At 36.7% G+C, this 19,552-nt stretch overlaps 1 protein-coding gene across 2 annotated transcripts in view; it reads left to right on the forward strand.

Annotated features, from left to right (window-relative positions):
* The window catches only part of CLPX (caseinolytic mitochondrial matrix peptidase chaperone subunit X), a 36,924-nt gene extending 17,894 nt beyond the window's left edge, over positions 1-19,030 (forward strand). For both annotated transcript variants that reach the window (XM_043919900.1, XM_043919901.1), the window contains 8 exons: positions 3,094-3,270; positions 3,404-3,568; positions 4,410-4,498; positions 5,466-5,630; positions 12,334-12,633; positions 14,541-14,633; positions 15,976-16,082; positions 17,293-19,030. In XM_043919900.1, coding sequence (XP_043775835.1) covers positions 3,094-3,270; positions 3,404-3,568; positions 4,410-4,498; positions 5,466-5,630; positions 12,334-12,633; positions 14,541-14,633; positions 15,976-16,082; positions 17,293-17,383 — 1,187 coding nt within the window. In that variant the 3' untranslated portion in view covers positions 17,384-19,030. The remainder of the gene's footprint in view (positions 1-3,093; positions 3,271-3,403; positions 3,569-4,409; positions 4,499-5,465; positions 5,631-12,333; positions 12,634-14,540; positions 14,634-15,975; positions 16,083-17,292) is intronic.
* The last annotated feature ends 522 nt before the right edge of the window (positions 19,031-19,552 follow it).

The following is a 19,552-nucleotide window of genomic DNA, read 5'->3' on the forward strand; positions in this document are numbered from 1 at the left end:
CCAGGTGGTCTGATGGAGGGTATGGAATGACCTGATACACCAGTGATAGTGGCCATTCTGATGTCTTACACTCATTTCTTTGGAGGTGAAGATAGCTGCTACACAAAGAAAGGGTGAAGGTTCCAAAGTTACTATAAAAAGATTCATGTTGTCACAAAAGACAAAATAGATAAACCAGTGTGAACATTTTTCACTTAAAAGTTTGATAAGTTTACATTTGCCTTTGAACCAAACAGTATTATACATCTAATATTTGAACATCAGAATATTGTACTGTATATTCAGGATGAGCCATGAGAACATAATGAGTTCAGCAACTCTGGCATGAGATTTATTACATGTAATAAAATATGCTGTCATATATTCATAATTTTGGGCAGGTGGCTGGTGAAACTAGTATGAATTAGTAAAGTCTATCATAGTGATTTAATACAAATGTTAACAAGTAATAGTATTTAAGGACATAAGCAAAATAATTTGTAATTACATATATTGATTGACTTAGAAATTTATATTTTTAGAGCTTACGTAGCATTTACTTTCATATATAATTTAGTCTTCTCCTATGTGGGGTATTAGGTTCTAATGTTAGGACATTGGGCCAAAGTCATATATAGTTCAAATATTCTTGGAAATTCCTTTGGAAATCACATGTTAGAGATCAATATGTGTCTCTTTAACATTTTAAGACTGATGGTTTCTTCCCCTCATCATTGGAACATAAATTTTTCTGATGTTAAATACCAGATGAACTAGTTGGCTTGCATATAAGGGCTATGTTATACAGATACTTATACACTAGGAAAATAGTAATACTAAAAGAAAATTCTTCCAAAGCACATGTAAAACTATCTGCCAGGCACTGTTTTAAGCATTTTACACATATATACTCATTTCATCTTCCCCAAGCCTATTAGACAGAAATGATTATTTTCACCACCATTTTACATATAAGAAAGTTGAGGCACAGGGCCCTATTGCTCCATACAACTAACTATTCTAGCCTGCTTACTTCATAGTCCTCATTATAAAGAGCTACTTAGGCAGTAGGAGATGTGCATGAACAGAGACTTAACTGAAAGAACAGGAGTGTTTTCTCAAGTTTACCCTGGGGCATATTTTCATAAATGGAATGACAAACATCATTTGTTCTGTACTATTTAAACTATTCCTCTTTTTTAAAAAACTTAAATCATAAAGTTGAATATATGTGTCATGTGATTCCACTGTAGGTAATATGCTTCTTACAATTTTGTTCAAGTTACCTAAGTAATCTTTTCCCCATTGGGCAGACCTATTCTTCAGCCAAGCACCTCCTTCAGTTGAGTTGAGTTGAGTTGAGTTCAGTTCAGTTCAGTCACTCAGTCGTGTCCGACTCTTTGCGACCGCATGAATCGGAGCACGCCAGGCCTCCCTGTCCATCACCAACTCCTGGAGTCCACCCAAACCCATGTCCATCGAGTCGGTGATGCCATCCAGCCATCTCATCCTCTATCGTCCCCTTCTCCTCCTGCCCCCAGTCCCTCCCAGCATCAGGGTCTTTTCCAATGAGTCAACTCTTCGAATGAGGTGGCCATAGTATTGGAGTTTCAGCTTCACCATCAGTCCTTCCAGTGAACACCCAGGACTGACCTCCTTCAGGATGGACTGGTTGGATCTCCTTGCACCTCCTTATGCTGTCACAATTCCTAACTAGATTTTGCTGAAAGTTAAAAAGAAAAGTTTTTTTTAAATTTTTTTTGCTTGGTAGGGGACAGCTAGCTAACTGAAGACTGTATTTATTTTAACCTGATCTGAATTGTAATGAGGCATAGCATTGTGCATTATTCACTGACCATTAACCCTCAAATGTAGTACAGTTTAATGAAATTCAAATGTTTATTTAATGCCTATTATTTTTGGTGAAGAGAATAACCCTTTACCAAAGGATGTGACCCAAAGATAGTTTGAAAATGACTGCCAGATGGAACAGGATTTCAGTAGTATGTTTGCTGAACATCTGTCTGTTGGTTTGCTTAAAATAATAAGGCATTGGAAAATACTGATATTCTTAGAAACAAGTTACAACTAAATCTAGAAAATACAGACATATGATACGAGCCCAGGTACCTTAAATGCTGAGGGCCAGGAGCAATGTGGATATTTACAAATCTAGCTAGTTGAAAAGAGTATTGGGATTCTTTCCTTCAGCTGAGAGGGTTAGAATAAGATTTTTTAAAAAAGGGATCCAGCTGATAAACTCTTGGTTCACCAGCACTATAATTCCTGTGTAATTAACACTGTATGTCTGATAAAGGAAAGGCAGTGATCCAGTTGAGATCCTGTAAAATCAGAAATTCAGGCAGGACCAGGGATAATGAGTCTGACCATACTTGGTGTCTCTGGTAGACTCACAGCAGCATTTTTAAGTGTGGAAGAGGTAGAGTATTTCACTAAGGAAGCAGGCTCAGTAAAGCCAAGTGACTTGCCGTGTTCCTATGATAGAGCTGAGACTAGAACCCAAGCTTTCTATTTCTCAGTTCAATGTTTTACCCTTTCTCTACAACACTGTTTCTTTTCATTTGTACAAGTATGTGTACATATACCTTTGTCTTTCAGAGTGCCTCCAAATCAATTGCATTTTGTTCTTAAACCTCCAGTCATGTGTCTAAAATTGATAGGGCAGGTGTTAGCCATTTTATAGATTAGGGCACAGAAACACAAAGTGTGTATGATGATATAGCTCAGGATCATATAGCTATTCAGAGGCAAAGAAAGGACCAAATTTCTGAAGCTTTCTGACTCCTGACACTGTTCTCCTTCTGTTATACTGCCTTCTTCTCAGTAAAAGGATATTCTTCATACAGTTTATATAAATAAGGAAGGTAAAAAGAATACATTTCCTTTGCTTGAGGTTCTGTGAATAATCATCATGTATTACACATTTGTCATTAGATAATTTGAGGCTTCCTTCTCTTTTAGGTAAGACAAAAGATGTCAGAATATTTACTTGTTTTTTTTCTAAATAAGTAATTGGTTTTAGATGTAAGGTTTTATTGGGCATTTTTTCAGGTGAAAGCAAATGAAGCTCTGATACCTTTGGCATTTTTTCAGAGTTGCTTCAAATTGCTGGAATTAGTCCACATGGTAATGCTTTAGGAGCATCAGTGCAGCAACAGGTAAATCAACAAATACCTCAGGAAAAACGAGGAGGTGAAGTATTGGATTCTTCCCATGATGACATCAAGCTTGAAAAGAGTAATATTTTGCTGCTTGGACCAACTGGGTCAGGTAAATAACTTACTTAAAAATTTACCACTCATTTAAGAAAATAGAATATAAATGTAACCAGTGTCTTATGACTGGGGTATTCTTACTCTTAAGAAGAAAACCTAAGGCCCGTTGTTACTGTTTCTATTCATAGGTAAAACTCTTCTGGCACAAACTCTAGCTAAATGCCTTGATGTCCCTTTTGCTATCTGTGACTGTACCACTTTGACTCAGGCTGGATATGTAGGTGAAGATATTGAATCTGTGATTGCCAAGCTGCTCCAGGATGCCAATTATAATGTAGAAAAAGCACAACAAGGTATGTTTCAGCAAGTTTGTCTGTCCTCAGATATAGTCTGTTGAGGAAGCAGTCTAATAGCAAGAGATAATATATTTTTTGTTTTGAGTCAAGGAGTAAAATTCAATAACTATATAAGTAGCTATGTTTAAGTTTTCTAGCATACTGAGGGCCACAAAGTTTGCTTTGTATTATTGTCATAAGGTGGCAATACTACTACAGTGAAAACAGGCCAAATTATTTATAAGCCAAATTATTTATTCCATTCTGTTCTAACTTTCCTCCAGACTCCTAATGCTGAAATGGGTTGGGGGAGGGGGAAAAGATAAGTGCAAGAGAGTGCAAGATGTATATAGAAACATAATAACTTGTCTGCCTAGGGAGTGTCATAGATGCTACATTTCTCCTTTCCCTCTCTATCATCTCTCCTTGTTTACATGGAGAGCTTGACAGCTTCCTGTCTAAATTCCTTTAAGACAAGAATATAGATGGAAAAAATAAGCTGAAGTTTAGCTAGTACCAGCCCTGTATCCACCTTTTGCTTTCATGCTGTACCTCTATCTCTGCTTCTTAGAATAAAGAACCTGAAAACATCAGTGGGTAGCTAACTATAATAGTCATAGAGAATTGGTAATCTTACCCAAGTGTTATTTTTACCCAAATGATGTAAGAATAAATTATAAAATGTTTACACAAAATGATGTGTGGAAAAGTTGGCAGTATATTTTTATTGTATTAAACTATTGCATATGTTGTGTTAAAGATTAAATACCTTGCTCTCTAGCTACCTAGCCTTTTAAAGCTTAGGTTGTCTTATGCATGTCTTTTTCATATTATAAATAGAATCCTCCTTAAATTATAGGAATTGTCTTTCTGGATGAAGTAGATAAGATTGGCAGTGTGCCAGGCATTCATCAGTTACGGGATGTAGGTGGAGAAGGCGTTCAGCAAGTAAGCAGTTGAATATTTTGTTCAAGCCCACTAAAAGGAAGGGAATACATCAGCCTCCCAAATATTGTACGTTTGGTTTCACATTCAATTAGATTCTGTTTTATTTCTCCCACTCTAAACTTCCCAGACTATTTAGTTCAGATCCTAAGAGAAAGCTGTTGGCGATTTTAAATACCTAATTACCTTTGTTAGGAAATTAAAGATATTTTAAAGAAGTAAATGAAATTTAATTTTTGTTGGCTTATTCCACCAAGACCCAGTTAAACATTTCTAAAGGACGCTTGAAGAAAGTTCTGATTCTAACTAGGCATAAATGAACTATGTATGTGTATTTTATTCTTTTCACTTAGTTAGAAGATAAAATAGTGCTCTATTCCTTGTAGAGTCATAATTAAAGTCATAATGATCTGTTGATTAACTTGACTTTTTACTGGTAACTAATTATGACATAAACTACAGGGTAAGGAAAATTGCTTTTGTTTTTTGACCAGGACATAGAGAAGTCCAATCACACATATAAAATGTGCTAGGTAATTTTTTTTATAAAGGTATTTCAAAATACAGCTATTCTCAAAGTTTAACACTAAAAGTAGAGTAGAATTTTAGTAGAAAGACAAATCTTCAAATATTTTCAAATTTTGAATGTTCCCTTGTGGTTGGATAGCATTTTAGAGAGTCCTAATTCTGTCTTTATGTTAGAATTATGTCTTTACCATCAAAAACAACCTCTCCGGTTGATTGTTTTCTGAATGCATCAGGAGTCCTACAGTATTCCAAATAAATTTATGAATAATTAAATATGATAGTATATTAGATTTTCATGTTAGTTATAGAAATGTGGAGGTGTTCTTTAGTTGTGCTCATTGACCATACCCACATATTATTTTCCCCATTGAATCGCATTACTTAAGTATAATAAATAATACACTTATATAATGATGCCATAAGTCGTTTTTTCTTTATTTAGGGCTTATTAAAACTATTGGAAGGCACGATAGTCAATGTTCCAGAAAAGAATTCGCGTAAGCTACGTGGAGAAACGGTACAAGTCGATACAACCAACGTTCTGTTTGTTGCGTCTGGTGCTTTCAATGGTTTGGACAGAATCATCAGCAGGAGAAAAAATGAAAAGGTAAGTTTTTCTGAATAGTTACTAGGAGAGCATTTAAAGTTAGAGGATAGACCCTCAGTTTCTAATCTTGTGTCTGCTTTCTGCCAGTTAGGTTTTCTTAGAGTACACCAGAAATATATTCCCAGTTATTTTTTAAATTTCAGAGTAGTGATTTGGAAGATTTCTAAATATCATCTTTATATTGGCATTTTTTAAGTGTGACGATGATTTTGATTGTATATTCATATGAGTTTTTTTATTATTTGAGGTAACTGCCAAATCAATAAAATTTCTACTCATTTCTCTTCCCAATTCACTAGAGCACAATAAAGAGCTTGTCTTCATTGCCCCTGCCCATATAGTCTTCATAGATCACTGCTGACATTCACAAGTGGAGGAAAGTAGTTTGGAGGTTGAGAGAGGATTGTGATCTCACCTAATTTATAGATATTTCTTAAACATTCTTATAAGCCTTGATTTTAGCTGGAATTTATTTTTTCATATCCTCAAGGTTCATGCCCAGTACCTACTTATGATAAAACATAATATCAGCATAGTGGCATGAAGCCCCAAAACATGCCTATTTTCCATGCTTTTGTGTTTTACATAATAGCTACAAATGATACGTTTTATATAATATGTTCTACCTAAATGAATGTCTCATAGATCACCTCTTTTCTGTATTGCCTGCTCTGTCTCCTTGGCCTTACATGTTTAGTGGCAGTTTACTTGAGTTTTTTCATTTGGTAGTAATAGCTACTAAAGTAGCAGTTCAGTAGTAAAAAATGGCCCTGCTGGTGGAGCAGTTGCCTGCGGTCGTTGCTTCGCACAGCCTGGATGAGAAACCTCCTGTAAGCCTACCAGCTGAGCTGTGTAGTGCTATCGCTTCTCAGCATCAGACCTTATTCAGCGTGGATAAGGTTCAGCTCAGTCGCTCAGTCGTGTCCGACTCTTTGCTACCCCATGAACTGCAGCATGCCAGGCCTCCCTGTTAGATTTTTATTTTTCATGTTAATCAGTTTGTGTTTTTCTTGCTTTTGAAATTCTGCACAAGTTAGCCTAAAAAAATTAGAAGAAATTATTTCTTCTTGTGTGCATGCACATGTATGGGTATGAGAGAGATGGGGGAGGGTGGGAGATATAACTTTATATTCGAAATTCTGTAACCAAAAGCAAGGACCATATTCTTATATTTATTTATAATTCATACTTGCAAATAAAATTGAAACTAGAAACATGTGGAAAAGAACAGTTAAAAGTAACATTAGTAAAGAGATCAGAAACGGATAGAAAGTTTACGTCATTTCAACTTAGTGGAAATTAAGTCACTGTTATGGACTTCCCTGGTGGCTCAGAGAGTAAAGCGTCTGCCTACAATGTGGGGGATTGACCCGGGTTCAAGCCCTAGGTCGGGAAGATCTCCTGGAGAAGGAAATGGCAACCCACTCCAGTACTGTTGCCTGGAAAATCCCATGGACGGAGGAACCTGGTAGGCTACAGTTCATGGGGTCGCAGAGTTGGACACGACTGAGCAACTTCACTTTCACTTTCACTTTGTTTATCTTTGAACTTCTTAATGAAATTAGGGAGAAATCATGAGCTAGTTTTCATTCCCTGAAAGAGGAAGGGTATAATCTCTTCATGAGAGACAAAGATTTTAAAGGATAGATTTTTATGAAAAGAAGACAGTGATATGAGAGTCTTTAACAGTGATTTTATGAAGGGTTGAACACTTCCGTTTGGCTATTGTTTTTATCAAACCTCATTGAAAGACAGGCTTACAATATTAAATAATAAACCTATATCCTAACCATATGAAAATGCTTGCAGTCCTAAGTTTTACTCCTATTGCCTTTGCTCATGTTTTCCCCTACCTCAGTTCAGTTGGCATTCTTTAAGATTTTGTTAAATCATTCTTTAAGATTTTGTTAATGATGAGTCACTTCCTTTGTGAGGACCTTCTTGGTCACTTCCTACCCTCCCTTCCCAGATTGTGCCTCTTTTCTTCCTTTCCACTGCTAAGGTTTCCTGCACAGTTGTCCTTCATTGCAGTTATGATGCTTTAATGTCTTCATGTGTTATCAGACTTAGAGAATGAACCGGAGGGGAGGATGGGGGTAAGGAATAGTTAGGGAGTTTGGGATGGACATGTTCAGTTCAGTTGCTCAGTTGTGTCTGACTCTTTGCGACCCCATGGACTGAAGCACACCAGGCTTCCCTGTCGATCATCAACTCCTGGAGTTTGCTCAAACTCATGTCCATCGAGCCAGTGATACCATCCAACCATCCCATCCTCTGTTGTCCCCTTCTCCTCCTGCCTTCAATCTTTCCCAGCATCAGGGTCTTTTCCAATGAGTCAGTTCTTTGCATCAGGTGGTCAAAGTATTGGAGTTTCAGCTTCAGCATCAGTCCTTCCAATGAATATTCAGGACTGATTTCCTTTAGGATTGACTTGATTTGATCTCCTTACAGTCCAAGGCACTCTCAAGAGTCTTATCCAGTACCACAGTTCAAAAGAATCAATTCTTCAGCGCTTAGCTTATTTATAGTCCAACTCTCACGTCCATACATGACTACTGGAAAAACCATAGCTTTAACTAGACGGACCTTTGTTGGCAAAGTAGTCTCTGCTTTTTAATGTGCTGTCTAGGTTGGTCATAGCTTTTGTTCCAAGGAGCAAGTATCTTTTAATATCATGGCTGCAGTCACCTTCTGCAGTGATTTTAGAGACCAAGAAAAATAAAGTCTCTCACTGTTTCCATTGTTTCTCCATGTATTTGCCATGAAGTGATGGGACTTATTGCCATGATCTTTGTATTTTGATTGTTGAGTTTTAAGCCAACTTTTTCACTCTCCTCTTTCACTTTCATCAAGAGGCTCTTTAGTTCTTCTTCACTTTCTGCCATAAGGGTGGTGTCATCTGGGTGTCATCTGGGTGGACATGTACACACTGCTATATTTAGAATGGATAACCAACAAGACCCTACTATATAGCACACAGAACTCTGCTCAGTGTAATGTGCCAGCCTGGATGTGAGGGGAGCTTGGGGGAGAATGGATACATACATATGTATGGCCGACTCCCTTTGCTGTTCCCCTTAAACTATCACAACACAGATAATCGGCTACCCCAATACAAAATAAAAAATTTAAAAATATATATATTTTTATGTGTTCTCACTATAAATAAACACCTTTAAGTTAGGATAAGGGATGTCTTCAGGTTTATATCCCCAGTGTTTTATAATAATGCTTAATAAATGTCTCTATATATATATTATATATAAACCTTACACATGGACATCACCAAATGGTCAATACCAAAATCAGATTGATTACATTCTTTGTAACCGAAGATGGTGAAGCTGTATACAGTCGGCAAAAACAAGACTTGGAGCTGACTGTGGCTCAGATTGTTAGCTTCTCTGCAAAATTCAAGCTTAACCTAAAGAAAGAGGGTAAAACCAACAGGCCAGTCAGGTACAACTTAAATCTCCTATGAATAACAGTGGAGGTGATGCATAGATTCAAGGGATTAGATCTAGTAAACTAGAGTGGCTGAGGAACTATGGACAGAGCTTGGTAATATTGCTCAGGAGACTGAACAAAACCATCCCAAAGAAAAAGAAAAGCAAGAAAGCTAAGTGGTTGTCTGAGGAGGCTTTACAAATAGCTGAAGAAAGAAGACACGCAAAAAGCAAGGGAGAAAGGGAAAGGTACATCCAACTAAATGCAGAGTTCTAGAAAATAACAAAGAGAGACAAGAAGGCCTTCTTCAATGAACAGTGCAAAGAAATAGAGGAAAAACAGCAGAAGGGGAAAGACTAGAGATCTCCTTAAGAAAATTGGAAGTATCAGAGGAACATTTCATCCAAAGATAGGCACAATAAAGGACAGAAACAGGTAAAGATCTAATAGAAGCAGAAGAGTTCAAGAAGAGATGGAAAGAATACATATAAGAACTGTACAGGAAAGATCTTAATGACCTGGATAACCATGATGGTGTTGGTGTGGTCACTCACTCAGAGCCAGACATCCTGGAGTGTGAAGTCAAGTGGGCCTTATGAAGCACTGCTGCCAGTAAAGCTAGTGGAGGTGATGAAATTCCAGCAGAGCTATTTAAAGTCCTAAAAGATGGTGCTCTTGAAGTGCTGCACTCAATATGTCAGCACATTTGAAAAACTCATCCTTGGCCACAGGACTGGAAAAGGTCCATCCTCATCCCAATTCCCAAGAAGGGCAGTACTAAAGAATGTTAAACCACCAGATAGTTGCACACATCTCCCATGCTAGTAAGGTCATGCTCAAAATCCTGCATGCTGGGCTTCAGCATTACATGAACTGAGAACTTCTAGATCTTGAAGCTGGATTTAAAAAAGGCAGAGAAACCAGAGGTCAAATTGCCAGCATTCACTGGATCATAAAAGCAAGGGAATTCCAGAAAAACATTTACCTCTGTTTCATTGACTACGCTAAAGCCTTTGACTGTGTGGATCATAACAAACTGTGGAAAACTCCTAAAGAGATGGAAATACTGAACCATCTTACCTGTCTTCTGAGAAACCTGTATGCATCAGTTAGAACCTTGTATGGAAGAACTGACTGGTTGAGAAAGAAGTATGACAACGCTGTTTATTGTCATCCTGTTTATTTAACTTACACACAGAGCATATCATGTGAAATGCCGGGCTGGATGAGTTAACAAGCTGGAATCAAGATATTAATAACTTCAGATATGTTGGATGATACCACTCTAACGGCCGAAAGTGAAGAGGAACTAAAGAACCTCTTGATGTGAGTGAAGGAGGGGAGTGAAAAAGCTGGGTTAAAACTCAGTATTAAAAAAACCAAGATCATGGCATCCGGTCTCATCACTTCATGGCAAATAGATGGGGAAACAATGAAAACAGAGAGTTTATTTTCTTGGGCTCCAAAATCACTGCAAACGGTGACTGTAGCCACAAAATTAAAGGATGATTGCTCCTTGGAAGAAAAGCTATGACCAACCTAGACAGCATATTAAAAAGCAGAAACATCACTTTGCCAACAAGTTCTGTGTAGTCAAAGCTATGATTTTTTCAGTAGTCATGTACAGATGTGGGAGTTGGGCCATAAAGAAGGCTGAGTGTGGATGAATTGATGCCTTCGAATTGTGGTGTTGGAGAAGACTCTTGAGAGTCCCTTGGACAACAAGATCAAACCAGTCAATCCTAAAGGAAATCAACCCTGAATATTTGTTGGAAGAAGGACTGATGCTGAAGCTGAAGCTCCAGTATTTGGGCCACCTGATGCGAACAGCAGACTCATTGGAAAAGACCCTGACATTGGGAAAGATTGAAGGCAGAAGGAGAAGAGAGCGACAGAGGATGAGACAGTTGGATGCCATCACTGATTCAATGGACATGAACTTGGGCAAACTCCAGGAGATGGTGAGGGACAGGGAAGCCTGGCATGCTGCAGTCCATGGGGTTGTAAAGAGTTGAACGTGACTTGGCGACTGAACAACAGCACGCCTGCAGAGCAGAAGTGGAGACACCTAACTGAGGACAGACTTAACGGCCACGGCTGGAGCGGGAGGAAGGAGAGGGTGGGATGTGTGGAGAGCGTACATGGAACTTACATTACCATGTATGTAGCCAGTGGGAATTTGCTTTGTGATTCAGGGAGCTTGTACTGGGGCTCGGTAAACCTGGTGGGGTGGGGAGGGAGGTGGGAGGGATATTCAAGTGGGAGGGGACATGGGTAAACCTATGACTGATTCATGTTGATGTTTGGTAGAAACCAACAGAATACTGTAAAGCAGTTATCCTTCAATTAAAAATAATTTTTTTAAAAAGTACATCCTAAAAATTCTTTTTTAATGTTTACATTATTGAATGCAAAGTATTTTGCTTTCTGACAGAGTCACTGTCTATATACACAGTTTAGAGTATTTAGAATGAATTTTTAACTTAGACTGTTTTCTTATATATCATGTACTTCTCTTGTACTTTTGACAAAAGTTGTATGACATATCAAAATCAAACTTTATGAGTTACCTGGAGTATAGTTCTTTATACTGAGTAAAGCAAGGTCCACACATCTTAGATACACAGCCTTTTGCAACAAAGTTACCATTTTGTTTGATGTCATCCTTACATGCTCTTTTTTAAAAATCTAACTCATACAGTGTTCTCACTCATCGTATAATCTGATAGTATGCAACCCCAAATCATGATTTTAATAGAATGCTTATCAATGACTTAAGACAATTGTGGATAATTTACTTGTAAGGCTGCTTGTTCCATAGGCCCTACTCCTGTTTAGAGTATTACAGAATTGACTTTGGTTACAAAATAATTACTACTATCTACTTTCTTGCACATTTTGGAAGTTACACTAGTCTAGAGGTCTTGGAAATGTCCTTCAATATCATAATCTGAGTTCTAAGGGACTTCCCTTCACAGCTCTTACCTATTTTTACTAGAATTCATTCTTCTGAGAGTTGGTTGGGTTCTCAGTTCTAAAGGCAGATAGACCTAAGTTTGAATCCTGGCTGTTAACCACTAGCAGAAATGAGAGCTTGGTCGAAGTACTTAACCTCTCTAAGCCTTTTTTATTCATTATAAAATATAAATGATAATACTTATTTCTGTTGCAAAGATCACGTGAGATATGCATGCAACATGCTGAATACCATGCAGCTTCATTCTGTTATTTGTAATACCTGTGTTTTCTTTGGCAGTATCTTGGATTTGGAACACCATCTAATCTGGGAAAAGGTAGAAGGGCTGCAGCTGCTGCCGACCTTGCCAATCGAAGTGGAGAATCAAATACTCACCAAGACATTGAAGAAAAAGATCGCTTATTACGTCATGTGGAAGCCAGAGATCTCATTGAGTTTGGCATGATTCCTGAGTTTGTGGGACGGTTGCCCGTGGTAGTTCCTCTGCATAGCCTAGATGAGAAAACACTTGTACAAATACTAACTGAGCCACGTAATGCTGTCATCCCTCAGTACCAAGCCTTATTCAGCATGGATAAGGTTAGATCTTTATTTTTTATACTTATATGTTTTTTTTGCTATATGTTAGCCTAAACTCTGCATATGTTAGCCTAACAAGTTAAAAATCAGCACTTCTCATCTGGAATACCAGCCTGTGTGTGAGCACTCAGTTGCTCAGTCGTATCTGACTCTTAGCCACACCGTGGACTGTAGCCTGCCAGGCTCCTTTGTCCATGGAATTTTCCAGGCGAGAATGCTGAAGTGGGTTGCCATTTCCTTCTCCAGGGAATCTTCCCAGCCTAAGGAGACACAGGATTGAGCCTGTGTCTCCTGCATTGGCAGGCAGATTCTGTTGAAACAGGCCAGCCTATTACTCACTAAATATGGATCTAGGAATCAGGGAAGGCCCGTTGTATTGTGTTAGACACTTATGAGTTGGCTTAAGTTTTTTCTTAAAGTCAGCACTGTAGCTTGAAGCCTAAGGATAGATATTGAGAGAAGTTATGCTAGCAGCCTACCGCTAACCCCTCAAGCTAGGCACACAGAATTGTCTTTTCAGCCTTGATATTCTAAACCCTTTCATTATGACATGCTAGGTATATTTTTTCCTAAAGTTAGCTGTCACATCTACTTCTCTGCAGTCAGACACTTGGAGCCATATATCCAATCAGATAGCAAATGTTTGGGTTTTAAGAACTTAGTGTCACAAAACGTTAGTCTCCTTATCTCCGCTGCTGCTCTTTCTACCTCAAGTCAGTCTCCTTTATCGTTCTTCACCTTGACCCATGCGTTTGCTTCTTAATTGGGTTTCCCTACCTAAAGTCTGTCTCTGACCACCACCACCAAAATACTACCCCCACTTTACTTCCAGAATGGATCTTTTTAAAATTATTGAACATAGTGTTCAACAAATAGATATTAAGTGCTTAATAAATATTTATTGAATGAATAAACCCAAAGCTAAATTATTTTACTCCCCTCCTTAAAAATGCTTCAGTTGTTCCCTAGCCTTATGTAGATGTCCCCACTTTTATTGTTCTCTTAGCACCATGTGCAAACACTATGCTGTAAATGCTGTTTTGCTAATTTGTCACCATCTGATACACTGAAGTTTCTTGAGGGTAAAGGTGGTGTCTGATTCATCATTTGGTTTCTAATATTTAGACACACCTGGGTTCTATAAATGTTGAATAAAATCCTAGAAAATCCATGTTAATCTAGAAAACCTCTTCAGGAACTAAGGACAAACTTTGATTCATGCTGTTAACTGTCTCATAAGCTAATTCATAGAAACAAGTGCTTTTTTTTTTTTTTTTAATTAATTGGAGGCTAATTACTTCACATTTCAGTGGGTTTTGTCATACATTGATATGAATCAGCCATAGAGTTACATGTATTCCCCATCCCGATGAAACAAGTGCTTTTTGAAAGCAAGATTCTAAAGCATCATGAGAGATAATTACATTGTGTAAATTTTACATTTTCTGGTGGTAGAAATTAATAACCAAAAGTTTTTTAGTACTAAGATCTTATTTTTTATGGGGAGGTATATTAAATTCTCAGTAATTTTTTATATTTGTGGTAATTCAGAGAGACTTGTCTTAAAATTGTACCTTTGTTCCATGGCATGAGAGGGTTAGTAACACTTTTTAAAATGAGTATTTTTTCAGAAGCTTAAGTTACAGTCTAAAAATACTTTAGTCTGAAAGGAGATAGGATCAGTCAAGACACAAGATTTCTGTGTTTAAAAAGTATTAGTGAATCAGTGTACTTAACTCTCTGGAACATTTCTTTACCTGTAAAGTCAAGACATTCATCTCTTATTATAAAAAGACCAATAATGGTGATAGGTAGTAATAGTTAATAGATAAAATACTGCATGGTTTTATTAGGAAAATATCATCATCAAATATTATGTGAGTTCTTTCTTTTGAATGTATTTGTAGTGTGAACTGAATGTTACTGAAGATGCTTTAAAAGCTATAGCCAGATTGGCACTAGAACGAAAAACAGGTGCACGAGGCCTCCGGTCCATTATGGTAAGTTGGCCTAAATTTACAAAAACTAGATTATTTCTTGGTCTGAATTTTGAGAACATTAAACCTCCATGTTTTTCCTTTGGAAATATATCCAGAAATTTGGTCTAACATTTTTTGTGATTTTTTTTTTGCCTGTATATTTTGACCACACTGTGCAGCATGCGGAATCTTTGTTTCCCAATCAGGGTTTGAACCCTTCCAGTGGAAGCACTGGGCTGCCAGGGAAGTCCCTCTTCTTCTTTCTAAAATGGGACTTCAAGGTGTTGGCAGCAAAGGACACACACTGAATGTGATTAACGAAATAGAGGAAATCAGGATCATGGGAAGGAGGTTTTTAGAAAACCCTACACAGGCGTTTTGACTAAGCTCCAGAGTGGCCCCTCAGAACCATTGAAATTGTCATTGTTGTTTTATGTTTGAAATTAAGTTGTAGATATTATAACATTTTATTTCTAAATTCTTCAGTATAGTATGAACTCACTCTTTTAATTTTGTTACAAGTCCTGGAGACCCAGCCTACTTTTCAGCCACCCTCTTTCTCAAAGGTCTTTCCTGTCCCTGATGTGGCTGTACAGTGGGTTACTGTTTCCCTACATGCCGCAAAAGCAAGCACATGGTCTGTTCTCTGAGGATTTCACTGCTGAGTATTACTTCTCTCATCTAAGTAGGACTTTTTGAACAGAACTACACTTCTGTCACAATTTGAGATAATACTTTTAATGAAGGCGTCAACTTCAGGTGCTGTGACAGATTTATAAACATGTAAACTAAAAGAAAAGGTAATATAGTTGACATTTTTAGAAAATTTGGTGTATTCAACCAGTATTTTCCTTAAGATGGAACATAATCCAGCTGCTACCCATAGGTAAAACTAGTTTTCTTTAGTAAATTACTTTAGATCTACTGCAGCAGTTGAGACAAATGCATATTTGAAGTCATAACTTGGTATAGATGATTTAAGATTAAGTCATTTTCGAGTTAAGGACTACCAGTTGACCTCCTTTGGTGATAAAGTATGTCAGAAATGCTTCTTGAGTAGCATCTGATCACATGCCAAGTGAAAGTACAATCTTTGTAGGTGCAAGGTGACCAAAGTACGCAGAACTGCAGACAAGAAGCTTTCCCTTATAGAATGACTTCTGTCCGAATTTAGTTAGAAGCTGTTTTAATATGAAGAATATGAAAGCTTTTACATTGACTTTTCAAAATTCAGTTCCTGATGCATCATAGGGACTCCATAATATTTGTTGAGTTGATGAATTTGATTGATAACCTATAGAATACAAGTATTTTGTGTGTAACCTCAGTTTTCCATGTAATTCATTACTTTTTTACTCTTTAGGAAAAGCTGTTACTAGAACCAATGTTCGAAGTCCCTAATTCTGATATTGTATGTGTGGAGGTTGACAAAGAAGTAGTAGAAGGAAAGAAGGAACCAGGATACATCCGGTAAAGTGTATTGTCAAACTAGACAGGTCTAAAACTTAAGATCATTCTTTATTGCTGTGGTTTATCGGTCTGTCATACCCTTGTGTGAAAATCTTTATATTCATAAAGGAATCAGTTATCTCAAATATTCTGTAGAAAAATTTTCTAATTTTGGTTTATAAGATGATACTTTGCGTCTTCTTGGAAATTGATCTTCAAAACTAGCTTCCACTTTTTACTCCTAAAAGAAGTATCAAAAAAGACATAAAGTAATCTAAATGAAAAGGTTTAAATGAACTTTGCTTCTAATTCTGTAATTTATTTATTACTTGTTTCATGTCTTTCATAAGACCAAAACTTTGTTGACATAATTTTCCTCTTAGTTGTGTCTTACCAGTTGACAAATTCGGCATATATTCACTGCTTTTATTTAACTATTCTAGGGGTCAGTAAAACAGTGCAGGGCCGTTTTAACACTTCAGGGCCATACGGTTTGTATAGTAGCTACTCTGCCCTTACAGCGTGATAGTTCCAGTCCATAAATGAATGATCCATGTCTGTGTTCAAATAAATATTTACAAATATTTACAAATGACAGACTTTATTTGGCCTGCAGGCTATAGTTTACTGACCCCAGTCTATTCAATAAATATTTATTAAACAGTGCTTGACATGAATGTTACCTACACAAAAAATAGGCTTCTGTCACAAGATAGGTTACATTTTATGCTTATCTTCTAAGGTAACTTATGAGGCAGTTGATTGGTTTTGAACAACCTTTACCTCAAAGAGGTATAGTCTCTCATTTTATTGTTTACTATTAATATACAAAAGAACTGTGGTCTAATCATAATTTTGGCTAATTTGAGTCATATTGGTTTGATCAGAAGCTTTCAACTTCTTTCCATTGACATATACTAAATGTCAAGTTATTTTAGTTAATAGATTCTACTTCTTTTGCTGGAGAAAAGGCCTTCACTGTTGAAGCCTGGTTGTTGATTTGTTTCAGTTAAAAAAAATTGTTTGGGAAATTACTTATAGTTTTTGGTTGTGTGCTTGAAATGTTTCTCATATTTTACCACTAAGCAATCTTAATATTAGAAGTGCTCTTATATTTTCCTTCTTTGTGCAGCTTTTCTAGCTAGGTGGATTAATATTTATTTTTTGAGAAGTTGTATTTACCCCTAATTCTTACTAAAAACAGAAAAACACTGATGACTTTTCATTATAGGGCTCCAACCAAAGAATCCTCTGAAGAGGAGTATGACTCTGGAGTTGAAGAAGAAGGATGGCCTCGTCAAGCAGATGCTGCAAACAGCTAAACTGTCAGACTTCTGTTGTGTATATAAAGTTGTCCTTCTTTTGTTTAGGATCATAACTGTCTCTGCAGTCTGACATTAAAAGCATTGGATCTATCTTGGATATCATATACATGGTCAGAAGCTTTTAGGATAAAAATCAGATCATGTATATTATGTAACATCACATTGATTTATACAGACTGACATTACCTGGACTTTAATGACACAATGTTCCAAGAGAATATGTACATTATTTTGTTTCGGTTTTTAAAAAATATACTTAAAAAAAAAATCTTAGGAGTTCTTTTAAAGCAATGCAGGTGTTGCAATAACTGTGGATTTTACAATAATGTTACTCTACAAATGGGAAAATAAATTCTTTAAAATTGAAGCTGGGATTCCATTCTTTAGCTTAACTTTGTCTACTCATGTTTGTTTCCTGAAAAATGTTAGAATTTTATTCATCTTAAAAATTGGAACAGGAGTTTCCAAGTTGTTAAAGATTTCATGGAAAAAGTGCCCTGAAGAACCATGCTTTGATGATTTGTTTAGCTGTGTTCTTAGTCTTGTCCACTGATGCATGACAGTGACTTCCCATTGGTTCTATAAGGAAAGACCATTCTCCTGCTAACTTGTCTGATTTATTTGCTGTCTTTGATCCATTTTAGTACCATGAGTAAGCAGATGAAATTAAAAGTCTGCCTTAAATCTTTAGAAAAAGACTACATCTAATTCTAAAAGTAGCATGCAGCATCAGTCATAACAGCCATGTGCTGAACTAAATAAAATATCCTAATATTGTACACTTACCTAAAATACTAGTTTTTTGTTTTCTGGTGCTGAATATTTGTCTAATTCTTTGGCTTCACGAAACATTAAAGAAAATCTGTGCTTTACTATCAGCAGAAGTGAATGTGTTCATACTAAAATATAAGTTATTAACTTTCATTATATAGAAACAGTGGGGGAAGTTTGGGGGGCTTAATGAAAATTATTTCATTTGATGCCATAAATATTAAAATACTTGGATACCTTTTAAATTTTTTTCTTTCCCGCTGTATTGATACAAGTTTCTATACTGTTCCTTCAGTTCAGCCTTATTGGAAATTGTTTAAATCAGAGTACCTTTAAACATTTGTTTTCAATTTTTGGTTTGTAAACTCTTGAGTTTTCCTTTTAACTGCACCCTACCCCTTTTCTTAGGGAAAGAACCTTACACTACTAGCAAGTTCTACATCTTGTTGATGGAGTTGGGTTTTCTATTATATAATAAGAGATATCTATTTATGGCTGGGGTAGGACCAGAAATGCACTTCTGCAAAGTGTTTAAGCCTGGTTGCAATAGTATGGAACAGAAACTGGTATCCTTGGTCTCCCTAGTAATGGTTAACGTTCTTCTCAGGAAGGGTTTCATATCATAACTGTTCATTATCTTTTTCTTACAGGCTCATCGTTTTCCTCTTTGTAGAGTGGAAATTGGAGTAGCTACTAAATGTATTAAAGTTAGTCCTCCAGAAATGACTGGGAGACGTTTCAGTCATAGCAACTTATATTTGGTTTTGAAAGTTGTTAACAAAGCATAATTGATGTTTTTAAATTAAACACAACTACGATTTGTATCTTGAAACTTGTTTTGGCATTTGAATAAAACAAAAGGATTAAATGAAAGCCCTTGTTGTGGTGTGTCCATACTGCAGTGCCATTTTGAGAAGGACACAGGTATCACAAGCTGGTTTATTCTAGAGACTGGTTAACCCTTGACACTTTCACATTCCTCTAATTCTCCTAGTTGTGGATTCTACCAACAAAAAGTCTGTTTATATTAAACATTGATTAATGTTTACCATTAAATGTGATCCTGCATGGGCCCTACACTAGGAGTACAGGCCAAGCTTTCAAAGAAGCTTAGTATATTAGGGAAAGCAAATGCGAACATCAGTGTATTATAATAATGGAAGTGAGGTAGGTACCAGCTGTGAATATACTGCACGGTAATCTCAGAGGAGTAACATGAAGTCATACTTGTTGCCTATTTCTCAACTCCTAAAGCTCCCTAGTTTCACATTTCAGAGATTTTAATTTTGATACTCCTTTCTGGAAAATCTGGAAAGACAAGTAGGAATTTTCCAGGGAGGAATCATGAAAATTAAAATCTCGGAAATGTGAACCAACCAGGGAGCTTTAGGAGTT

This window comes from Cervus elaphus, chromosome 12, assembly GCF_910594005.1.
Source record: "Cervus elaphus chromosome 12, mCerEla1.1, whole genome shotgun sequence".
In the NCBI taxonomy this organism is placed as follows: Eukaryota; Metazoa; Chordata; class Mammalia; order Artiodactyla; family Cervidae; genus Cervus; species Cervus elaphus.